Source organism: Gossypium hirsutum, chromosome D12, assembly GCF_007990345.1.
Source record: "Gossypium hirsutum isolate 1008001.06 chromosome D12, Gossypium_hirsutum_v2.1, whole genome shotgun sequence".
NCBI classification, from domain to species: domain Eukaryota; kingdom Viridiplantae; phylum Streptophyta; class Magnoliopsida; order Malvales; family Malvaceae; genus Gossypium; species Gossypium hirsutum.
In genome coordinates, this window is record NC_053448.1 from 53,556,312 (window position 1) to 53,568,806 (window position 12,495).

General features: G+C 32.5%; 2 protein-coding genes across 3 annotated transcripts; one reads left to right on the plus strand and one right to left on the minus strand.

Moving 5' to 3' along the window:
* Window positions 1–417: 417 nt before the first annotated feature.
* Window positions 418–2,728, plus strand: LOC107946549 (uncharacterized). 2 transcript variants are annotated; one of them, XM_041107148.1, is made up of 4 exons: window positions 418–659; window positions 714–750; window positions 1,183–1,874; window positions 2,131–2,728. In XM_041107148.1, the coding sequence occupies exons 3-4, from the start codon at window positions 1,324–1,326 to the stop codon at window positions 2,357–2,359; spliced, it is 780 nt and encodes a 259-aa protein (XP_040963082.1). In that variant the 5' UTR covers window positions 418–659; window positions 714–750; window positions 1,183–1,323; the 3' UTR covers window positions 2,360–2,728. The 2 variants fall into 2 exon arrangements, with proteins under 2 accessions (XP_040963082.1, XP_040963081.1); XM_041107147.1 differs by having other exon boundaries at window positions 418–736.
* A 343-nt stretch (window positions 2,729–3,071) lies between these two features.
* LOC107946548 (ninja-family protein AFP3) lies at window positions 3,072–4,835 on the minus strand. Its single transcript, XM_016880936.2, has 4 exons — window positions 4,672–4,835; window positions 4,478–4,517; window positions 3,766–4,367; window positions 3,072–3,528 (listed from the first exon to the last, which is right to left on the minus strand). The coding sequence occupies exons 3-4, from the start codon at window positions 4,337–4,339 to the stop codon at window positions 3,173–3,175; spliced, it is 930 nt and encodes a 309-aa protein (XP_016736425.1). The 5' UTR covers window positions 4,340–4,367; window positions 4,478–4,517; window positions 4,672–4,835; the 3' UTR covers window positions 3,072–3,172.
* Between the last annotated feature and the right edge of the window lie 7,660 nt (window positions 4,836–12,495).

Sequence of the window (12,495 nt, forward strand, 5' to 3'; positions counted from 1 at the left end):
TCGACCCATAATCTGATTGAGTCCGGGTCGATTTCTACACGGTTCGCACTTCAAGGTCGGGTGGCACTATGAGTTTGCGTGCAAGGTACTCGCACCCTTCTATGAGACAGCATGATGTGGGTTCGCGCACCATGACATAGACAAACCCACATAGTATAAACACGTCTTAAACCTAGAGTAAGATACATGTCGACATGCATGGAATCTATCTATGATATCACATATATGGACAATAATCATATCATATAAATACATAAACTCCACCCATCTAAAATACATAGGTAAAAACTCAAGAAGTTATTATTAATTAAATATTAAAAATAAATTTATTTTATATTAATATGGATATAATTTTAATTAAATTAAATACTAAATAAAGTAAAGGGTAGATTAGATAGGTTGGAACATCAGAAGGCATTGTCTAAGTTCCAGTCGAGATAGACCAATTGGTTAGTTTTAAGACATGGCGGGTAAGTTCGTTAAGAAAGTTGGTTAAGCCTTATACCAATTTCAGGCCTTAAAATTTCCCTCTCAAATCCCCCTCTCCAAATTCTCTTCCCACATTATCGGTCATCTCTGTCTGTTCGTTTTCTGTCCGGTTTTTCATCTTTTTTGGGGGGGTCTCAAAGTTGTCTTGTTTCTTTGTTTTCGGTTTCTCTGTTTCTCAATCTGTTGATCCAAATACGAAATCCAAGACGTTGATGGATTGGAAGGTTTCTTTGAGATTATTTTGAAGGTTGTTGATTTTATGTAAGTTTCCAATTTCTATTTGTTTATTTGATTTAATTTAATTTAGTATCCTGTTTGATTCCTATTCTGGTTTTGGATATACAAAGCTTAATCAATCATGGTATTTGAATTTCATTATCTGCAAATAATTTAGCAACTTTTATTTTTCTTTTTTGTTTTTTTGATAAATCAAGCACCTGCGCTTGTTTATATTGCAAATCTATTTTATGATTGGAATGAGTGTGAGATATGATTAATGCAATTAACATAGATATATGTGTTAGATACATATGAATCCGGGCAATATAGCTATAGCTTCGCATTGGTAGGACTTCCTGTTATCTGGAAATCTTTGCTGGGTTCTTATTTGCGCACAAGGCATTTGTTGTTTTACCGCAATGAGAGATATTTGATAGATTTGAAGCCTTACTTCGTTTCTTATTTCATATACAGGATCAACTCCTGGGTTTTACGATGGTATGGGACTAGACATCACTTGATTTCTCTGAAACTGATACACCAAATAAGCATCATCAAGCAGTTCATTCTAGTGAAAGTAAAAGATCCCCTCCTCATTCATCTTCCCCATCCGCTATGTCTGGTCAAGTAGTTGTTGAAGAACTGAGTTCAACCAGACAATCCACCGATGGTTCAATCACGCCTGTTTCGCCCGCACTGGCGAATGAACAACCACAAGATGAAAACTGCCTATTGGTAGATTCAGACAGGATTCCATCCCATGTGTTTGCTGCGACAAGCACATCCAGCCCAGCTGAATGGAGTACGGCTTCAAACGAATCATTGTTCAGCATTCACCCAACGAACGCAAGTTTCACCAAGGACCAGTTCAATTGGATGTCTAAATCTGGTGATTTTGGTTTCAACTGTGATTCCTTAAACATTTCGAGTCCATTGATGGAGCTTCCAAGAAACATACTATCCCCTGAAATCACCACGAGAAATGGGAGTTTCAACAAGGGCGAAGGCGAGTTTGGTGCCTCTGCATCGGCGGCTGAAGCCATGAGGGAGGTTCTGAAGGATAAAGAATGTCAGCAAAAGGATCATGTTGCTACGGGATTATCACCTCATTCCCGTAGTTTATCTACGCATTCCGATGCTAGTGTCAAATCTTTTGCCTTCCCTATGTAAGTTTTAATTAATCTCATTTCTCAACTTTAGTAATCAAGCAACTCATCAACATCCCATGCCAAAGTGTTTACACCATCCTTAAAGAAGATACGATGGGTCAAAGTGAATAATACCTCGCATATCAACAATAATAAACTAACCGAACATTCAAACCAACAGCAACCTCAATGTAAATCACTATGTTTAAAGTCCTTAAATAGTATCATAAACAGTAACTGATATATTTATTATATTTTTCTTTTTTTTATGTAGATTGACAGGAGATGCAGACAAAAGTGGTTCATTGACAAAAGGCACAAAGACCAAAAACCAACAATCACAACATTCCACAAACCATAAGGAAACGTCTGACAACCCCCCGGAAACCCCTAAACTAGAGCCCTCTCAGGACATCCTTAAATCACAGACCCAAAAACCAAACCGAAATACAGGTTTTAAGAGATGGTGCACTTGCTTCTCTTGCTGCCCATCTTGTTCTTGAGATTTTACTCCACTGTAATATGCGTGTGTGGTTTTGAAAGCAACCACAAGGATCCTGTTGAAGTCTCGGGCTACTTTTCACTTGCTTCCCATCCTGTTGTTGGGATTTTACAGCAGTGCAACATGCTTCAAAAGGTACAGGCACACACACACATGTATATTATATATGTTTGTGTATATATGTGCGGTTTTGAAAACACCCACAAGGATCCTGTTGAAGTTTGGGGCTACTCTTCACTTGCTTTGTCTATATTTGAAGTTTTTCTGGCCTCTGCTGGTTACTCTATAACTTATTGCAATGCTCCATTTTAAGAAAACATGTTAATGGAAGCTAATTTCGATACTATCCATTAAAGTATCTTGTTAGACAGTCTTTGTGCTATAGTTTAAAGTGTAATTGAGTTTTTTTTTAATTTTATAAAATCGAGAAATTTAATCCTTGTTCCGTTGATATGGGTCAAGTAAAACTGATGGTACATTACAAGCTTGTAAATATACCTAAAGCACAAAAAGATCTTCTATTGAGAACATATGCTTTGTTTGATTCCCATATGCTTGAGTAGATTAGGTAATTATTTTTCTGTTGATTATTAAAAATCCCTTAAATTACACAGTACACATATTTCTTGCTTCATAGTTGTGAAAGAAAGGTATGCTACTTACTGGAAAATATAAAGTTCCTACATTTTTCTGTACCAATGTTAAAAGTGGGGTGACAAAAAAGGATTTAAATAACCATCGATTTACGGAGGTTTCAACTCTTTTGAGCTCACAACATTTTCCAGTTTCTACAATTCTAAATCCGGTGTGGATCTTAATAGGAAAAGGAGGTCGAGCAAACATTGATATGCTTCATGGGGTTGGTAACATCCTTAGCACCGGCGTGCCTCACGAATTCTTCCGGCGAAAGGAAGTTTCCGTGGCAAACACATACTATACACACCTGTCCTTTGGTGTATTTGTAAAGAAACCCTTGTATTTTCCTCCCATTGGGGCCATCTCCGGTGGTGGTTACGCTTGGCATTTCTTTCATCTCTTTATCTTGAATCCAACCACGGGAAAGTTTAGGCTTCTTGGCCGGATTCTCAGATTCCGTTACTTGGGAAGGCATCTCCGGTACGGACTTTATTGGGTTAGAGGAGGATGACGGTGCACTCCACCCTTCTACTCCTGCACTGAATTTATTAATGTCTAAAGATGATGATCAAAAAGCTTAAATGATGTTGAATTATCTATAATTGAACTTTGATTTTCTTACTAATTAAAAAAACATAATTATGCATTCAATTCATGGCTAGTGTCGTAAATTGAGCTCCAGCTCCACCTTAGATCAACAAATGATCCAATTCATTTTCTTTTTAACCAAACCCGAATCAAGGTAACAACTTGTATAGGGGAACAACATACCTTCTAATTTTCTAAAACCTTCCTTTATCTTATCGATGGCTCTATTTAGTTCAGGAGATTTAGCAGTAGAAGCCGCTAGCCAAGCAGGAAACTCAGTAGGCGCCGCCCCCGCCACTAACAACTTGTCTTTCTCACTCCCTTTCATGCCATTCCACTGCTTCTCCACAGCTCTTTTCTTCGCTTCAACTCTCTTCATCATCCTTAATTCCTTTATATTCACTACCCTTTTACTGCTTTCCACTTGTGCAGGCAATGAACAAGACCTTGCCAATGAAAGATAACTCTTCGGCAACGTGTTTTCCAACTGTTCCGTAAAATTCCTCTTATGGTTTACCACTTCTCCCGCTATGGAAGATGATCTAGTTAAAGGGTTTTGTTTGCTGTAATTTCCACTACCGTAAATCCCACCCAGCGATAGCCTGAGATTCATCTCTGGTTCTGGATCGGGAAATTGGGTTTGTTCCGAAGTAAGTTTTTCTGATGAAAATCTTTGAAAACTCCGAATTGGCTTATTGTCTTCAAATAAAAAGTTGATTTGATCAACCTTGCCTTGTATTCCTTTTGCTTCCGCCATTAGACAAGGTTAAAGAACTTCCCCCTTTCTGCTCACCCCCCCCCAAAAAAAAAAAAGAAAAAAACAGTAGAACATGAGCATAGAAGAGCATGAAAAAGGTTACAAAACCCAGAAATTGTAATAAGACAAAAAGCTTACATGATGGATGAAGATACAGAAACTAAGATCACCGGAAGAGCTGATTTAAGAGATAGAGGAAGTAGTTTGTTTTGCGTTAAAATTTTGAGAGAAAGATGAGGAAATGGTGCAACATATGTGATGAGATTATATAGATGCAGCACAGACGTGGTAATCAGTGGAGAGAGAGAAAGAAAAAGAAGATAAAAACGTACGGTTTTCTTTTCTGCCATTGTTGCAACTTGCACCTGCAACTCTCTCACTTGTGCACTTTTACAGCAATAACATATCTGTTTCCACTGTTAGCAACAACATCTCGTATTGATTTGATTTTCTTTCTTTAATTTTTTTTTTAAATTTAATAATTATTGTATATTTATATATAAAAATAACACATCGTTATGAAATATAAATAGGACAAGATTCACATGTGACCGAATTTTAAGGTAAAATAAATCAGAATAAAATTTGTAGTGATTAAATTGAATTGATATTAAGATATAGGGACACCACAAAAATACTATTTAGGACATAACAAGTAGAGGTTGTTGGTAAGACCTTGAGCGTGACCGATTTCGCAACTTGGTTATGTTGTGCTTTGTTTTCTTATTTGGTACAAGAATTATTAAATATTATTTTACACATGGATATGCATATTCTCTTAATTTAATTTTATTTGTTCTTATTTATATCTAACTATAAAAAACTTTACATTTATGAATTTGATTAATTGTTAATTCTATGTAAAAATTAAAATTTCATAAGAAGTCAAATTTATTTATGTCCCTCTTAGTTTAGATAGGTCCATTAATTTTGGAAATGAAATAAATATATAATGTAAATTTCGAAGTTAATATTTATGTTATATTTATATGATTTATAAAAATAAAAGATAAAATTTTTATACATCATTATATTATTTTCTTTTATTATATAATTAGACTCATATTCGGATTGAAAATACTATTCAAATCATCTTATGACAAAGCTAAGGGACACGTGTTAAAATCACACTTTTGTAAGATAATTCATTAGGTTTGGCTGTTTCTCTACTTTGTCATTCTTAGAAGCTATACAGCTCCTACCAAAGTGTGCTTGCCACGTAAGTTAAAAAATTAACTACCATTTAACTATAGTATTTCTTAATTGGTAAACTACAAAGGTTTTTATTTAACTTTTGTAAGTTTTTTTTTTTTGAATTTTGGAAACGGAAAATAAAAGAATTTGAAAAAGGGCACTGTTATTACAAATCATTTTCATTTTGGTCCCCCATTATTAATTTAGTGTTAGGCAATATTATCGTATATTTATTTTAATCACTCAATTTTAGTTTTCACTTGGGTCTCATTTAATCTTTTTAATTTTATTTAATTTTCATTTTTTTAAATTAATTTTAGTTTTTTTATTTTATAGAAAAAAATTTGGATTTTTATAGGGAAATGCCAGAGTGTTTACATAGAAAAACTATATTTTTTAGTTTCTTTTATTTTTTCCAGGTAAAAGGAAAAAATACGAGGTTTTATAAAGAATTAATTAGGTTTTTATAGGAAACATTTAAATTTTTTATAGAAAAACCTTTTTATTTTTTTAATTTCCTTTTTTAATTAATTTTAATTTTTCAGTAAAAAAAAGGAACATATGAGTTTTTTGCATGAAAAATTTGAGGTTTTTTTTTTTTACAAAGAATTGAGTTCTAAGAAAAAAATGTTCGTTTCATCTAAGGAGCAAAATAACCCAATTTCTCGTAAAAACTTAGAGTATTTTGTGAAAAAATAAAATTAACTTATATAAAAAAAGAAATGAGTGACCAAAATGAAAACGTAAGTTGAGTGACTAAAATGAGTGTACAATAACACTGCTTAACCTCAAATTAACGGTGGGTGACTAAAATGAAAATGATTTGTAACGGTGGTGCCCTTTTTGAAATTTTTTTAATTTTTGGTGCCCAAAATGAAAAACTTTTAAAGTTGGATGACCAACTAAATAGTTTACCCATAATTAAGATTGGATAGTTTTTTTTAGAAGGAAATTCATTAATTCATTTCATAAATGGGAGGGACCATACAATTCGGAAAAAAAAAAGTAAACGACCGTCATAGGTGGTGTATTACAAGTTCCATCAAAACAACAAGGACTTCAACCTCAACATCAATAGAACATTACTATGCGTTGAAAGTGGCTACACAACTCAAGCACGATATATCTGGAGTGAATGCAAACACTTAATACGATAAGGAAATCAATCATGAATGGTCCAAAGCGGCGGGAAAATCAGCATAAGAATTAAGCATCCACCAAACTGGAGAGGACGACAACAAAACCATCCCCAAAATCATTTGCAAAAGCAAGACTACATGCATAAGCAAGACTAAAAAACATGTTACAAGAGCAGATAAAAACTTCTAAAAGTGATGACTTATTAAACAATGGAAAACAAACAAAAAACATATAAAACTTAAGACAATACAGATCCAAACCGACTTATGAAATCATTTATTATTCTGAAATATTCTCAAAACAGAAACATATTAAGAAGTTAGTGAAGAGCCACCCACTTTCCAAGAGAAATGGCTGGTGATCGGTAGAGTTCCAACGACGACAAACACCGCCATTTGTCCATCACAACTTGTGAAGACAACAAAAATACCCACAAAATAGATCTACAAATTGAAAAGGGAGTAGGCGTATGAAGTGGATGAAAAGAAGAAAGAAAGAGAGGGTTTGTGAGATGGAGAAAAAGGCAGGCGGTAGCCAATCCTGAGATTAACATCTCTGTTGAGCAAAACAAAAGAGAAGAAACAAATAGCTTGGAGGAAAGAAAAAAAATTAGGGTTTTCTGCATAGAGTTATTAAGATTGAATTAAGTTTAGTACTATTATATTTAATTTAAAATAATAAAAATATGCATGTAATTTGATTTAAACCTACATCAATTGTTGTATTAGTTAAACTTTTAATTTTACCACTCAACTAAAACTTTATTTTAATACTTTTATACATTTTAGTTTTATTATGCACACATTTGTGTCCTAATACGTGATTTCCACATTTCATTATTTATTATATATTATTTTTAAACACATTAATTTTTTTAATTTGTGGTTTCCACATGCATACGTGTGTTATAAAACTTTTAGCGTTAATAATATTGTTAATCTTAAGTTAATGTCACCCATCAACCGGGTCCCAACTCAATTAAAGAATTACCAACAACTATTTCATTTGCTTTTTTTATTATTTATTGTAGGTTGTTTTTAAACATACCTCTATGTTTTAAATTCGTGATTTCTACCGTGTAATAAAATTTCTAGTACTAATAATATTGTTGATTGAGTTAGTGTTTGCATCATTTGATATTCTTAATCTAATGTGTTTTAGCTTTTAAATTTCATTTTACTTGCCATTTATTTTTTTCATTCCATGTTTTTTTTCTTTTTCATTTTAATATCTTTTCTATTTTAATACTTTTCATATCCATGTGTTATTATTAATTAGTTTCAAATTATACTTTTTATTATTTATTATATGTTATTTTTAAACACATCTATGTATTCTAAATACATGATTATCTGTCCGATAAAATTTATAATTTTTTAGATAAAATATTTATAAAAAAATATTAAGTGTCTCTTTTTAATTATAGGGTTGTTGATTGATTGGAGTCCGCTATGAGAAATCGACAAAGAGGCCTTTACTAGCCTCTTGGGCATCATTTGGTTGCTTTGGAATGCTAGGAACATTAAGCTTTCACAAGATGCTTTGATTCGTGCTAAGACCATTCACTAAGATTTCAAGGTTCACAATCGTATCCATGCGCTCATTTTCCTAGGAGGTTGAGGATCATGAGATGGGAAACCCTACGTGGAGAGCAACTCAAGATTAATATTGATGTGGCCTAGATTGCTAGGGAGCGCATGATGACCTTTGGTGCAGTAGTTCGCGATTTAGAGGGCATGGTTCATGCAGGTTGCGCTTGACACCTTAATGGAGCTTTTGATGCTCTCTCGGTCGAGGCCCTTGCTATTGTTAGAGTTCTCCAGTTGGTTAGGGTACTTGATTATCACCACATCATGGTAGAGACGGATTGTTTTGCTATTGCAAATAAACTTAATAGTCATTCTTTGGACCTGTTTGTGTATGGATGAATCATTGAGGTGCCCATGGACTATGAAATTGATTTGATTTTATTATTTTCCAGTATGCTCATCAATCGACCAATAGGGTTGCACATAGACTTGCCTATTGATCTAGGGATGAGAATGTTGATCATTGCTCTTTTAATTTAGACAATCAGGACATTGTTATTCATCAGCTGATGTTGAATGACACTTTAGGTTGATTTATTTTGCTCTGATCAACTTTTACTTTAATAATAAAAGTGTTAAAATTATTTTATATTTGAAAAAGTAACATAAGTATTATTTTATTTAAAATATAAAACATAAAAAAATTATATAAAATAAAATATTGGGAATTTTCAAAAATAGTTTATTTTTTAAAGAAAAATAGTTGTGTTAGGCTCAAAGACCCAATTGTCAATATGTATCAATATTGGTGGGTAAGTAATCTAAGTTTAATTTCATTAAAAAAATTCAACGGGGTCTTCAATTTAGTCTTTTTTGATCCATTCGACTAATATTGCATACCACTACCGCACCTATCAGTTGGCTACCTTGTTACGACTTCACTCCAGTCACTAGCCTTGCCTTCGGCATCCCCCTCCTTGAGGTTAAGGTAATGACTTCGGGCATGGCCAGCTCCCATAGTGTGACAGGCGATGTGTACAAGGCCCAGGAACAAATTCACCGTCGTATGGTTGATCGGCGATTATTAACAATTTCGGCTTCATGTAGGCGAGTTGTAGCTTGCAATCCGAATTGAGGGTAAGTTTCTGGAGTTAGCCCACTCTTGCAGGGTCGTGGCCCTTTGACTTGTCCATTGTAGCAAATGTATCACCCAGGGCATAAGGTGTATGATGACTTGACTTGATCCTCACCTTCCTCCAATTTATCATCGGCAATATACTCAGGGTTCCAAACTCAACGGTGGCAACTAAACACGAAGGTTGCACTCATTGCGGGACTTAACCGAACACCTTCCAGCACGAGCTGACGATAGCCATGCACCACTTGTATCCACGTTCCTAAACTATTCATAAAATAGATTAATGAAATTTTGTGCTATTTTGCTGATTGAGTCTTAGCTCGATTGGCATTGACATTGTTGCCAGTGTATAAGGACGTGGGTTCGAGTGCGCTAAATGCATTATCTTCCTATTTAAGGTTTGGGAAAGGGCTATGAGTAAATTTAAGCATTGCATAAAAAAGAACAGATATAATAAGAATCTATAATGAGATTAGTATTTTAAAAAATATTATGTTATTTTAAAATATTTTTTTGTCTTAACTCTTATATTTTTTATATAATGCCTAAACTATTTATAACTCTCAATTCCTAAAGTAGATGATATTATGTATTTGAGTAAATCCATATCCTCCAAATTGTTGCAGCAAAACAATGCCAACCGAGTTAAAATTTAGTCGACTTATCTTATCTCTTTTTATACGTTTAAAAATAAAATATAATTATTAAATTAAGTTATTGAACTTAATTAATAATTTTAAAATTTATAGATGCATATAAATATATTTATAATATATAATTGAAATATATTTATGTGTATATATAATATATATTATTAAAAAATAAACTACAAATGTATATCATATATTTTAAAATATTAATAAATTTAGAACAACTAATGTCTAATTTTAATATCATATGTGTTGCATGTGTTTTCATACACTTAAATTTTGAATTTTTTTAAATAATATCATTTTATTTCATCTAATTAAAAAGCTAATGTTATTTAAATTAATATAATTAATATAATTAAAATATATCAATTATTAAAACATTTGTAAAATACAAAAAGTAAAGTATTTTAAATTGATACTCCACACCCTTCCATACTCACATTTTTTTTCTTTTTTAATATAATATAATATAATAACACATTATTTAAAAAATTATATATATAATATAAAGCTACTTATCATATAAAAAATAATGAAAAATTAATATTAAAATAAACTTTTACAGAATTTTTAAAAAATTAATGTAAATTAATATTTTAATAATTCAATAATTCAATGTAAATTTTAACATTCTTATTCATTATATAAATTTATTTAACAATTTTCTTTTACAAAGTTAAAATTCTTACTTGAAAAATCTTATAAATAATAAAAAAACAATTAAAACTAATAATACAATGAATAATAAATATACATATATCAAAACACACTAATATTGTATTATTATTTTTATATTGCTTCTACCCTTACCTCTTCATTAACTCTTAAATAGAAAAATAAAAAAAAATTTAGATATACTCGAACTTACATCCTCCTAATTATTACAATATCAACAACAATAACTAAACTAAAACTCCATCTGCATACAAATATACATTAGGGTTAATAAATGCAGAGACACCTTATTTTAGAATATTATACTTATTTGGTACCTAAACTTTTTTTTGCACCTAATTAGCACTTAAACTTGGAGACTATAAGTAAACTTCGTACCTTTTTTTATACTTAACTAACAACGTTAAAATGTATTGACGTGACACTAACGACCAATAGAATATTGTCCAGTTTTGTAAATATTTAATCTTATATATTATTAGTATCAAAACAAAACACACAATCTTGCTCCAAGTTGCAGATAGAGCCTACAGATACAGAAAGTACGGACAAAGGATAGATGACACGTTTAATGAAAAGACTGAGACTACACGTGGCAAAAAACAAGGGGTCAAAACAGGCAAGTTTGTCAAGTTGCATGCAAACGGCCTCGTATTGATGATATCATCCAGTTGTGCTTTAACTGTTAGAAGCGTGGGGAAATTTATTATTTTATCGCTATGCCCACGCGCGAATTATGTCATGTATTAACCAAGTCTCCTTCCTTTATTTTAATAGGAAAATCAAATTTTTGACTCTTATATTAACTTAATTTAGAAGTTGTTTTATATGAATAAATTATAGGTAAATTTTTATTTTGACCACTTAATTAAAAAGGTTATAATTTGGTTATTGATTTATTTAAAAGTTTTCATTGAAGTCACTGGAATATTAAAATTAATGCTATATAACTTTCTTTATCGCACTATCTACACCGATCGAAAGCTCTATTTTTTTTCTCTTATATGATTCAGTTTTTTTCATAAAACAGCTTTGGATGTCACAAATTTGAAAACCAAAAATCAAATAGCTTGTTTCTTCAATCTTCGATATTGACCGTCAAATTGAATTGGATCTAAGGTATGTTCTTCTACTCATCGATGGTGTAACACCTTAACCAGAGTTCGTAGCTAGAATAGGGTCACGGGGCATTACCAAATATTACAGAACAAATAGACAGAAATTTCAAATATTTCACATCACATAATATACGTGTCAAAAACCAATCAAAAAACATATTGTCCCTTATACGAGCCTTCGAGGCCCAAAATACACATTAGAAACAAATCGAGACTAAATCGAAAACTCAGAGAATTTTTTGAAAACATTTAATACTTTCAACACTGCAAGGGTCACTCGGCCGTGTGGCCAGGCCATGTGGGCATTCGAAATAGGGGCACACGACCATGTCTCAGCCTGTGTCCATACCCGTGTAACTCTCTGACTTGGGTCACACGGTCAAGTCACACACTCGTGTGCTAGGCCGTGTGAGCATACTGACTTGCACTCTTAAAAGATACAGGGGACACACGACCGTGTCACCTGGCCATGTGTCACACACGGCTGAGACACACGCCTGTGTCTCTGCCCGTGTGGACGAAAATAGGATATTTTCTAAACCACATTTCTCACCCAAATTGGTACCAACTTAGCCTCAACAAATCACACATCAACAAGCCATATCAAGACATTCAACACAAACTAAAATCATGTCTTAAACGTTCATCATCACCACAATCAACCAACATGCTCTTAGACACCTCAAATGACTACTTATAAACATGTCAA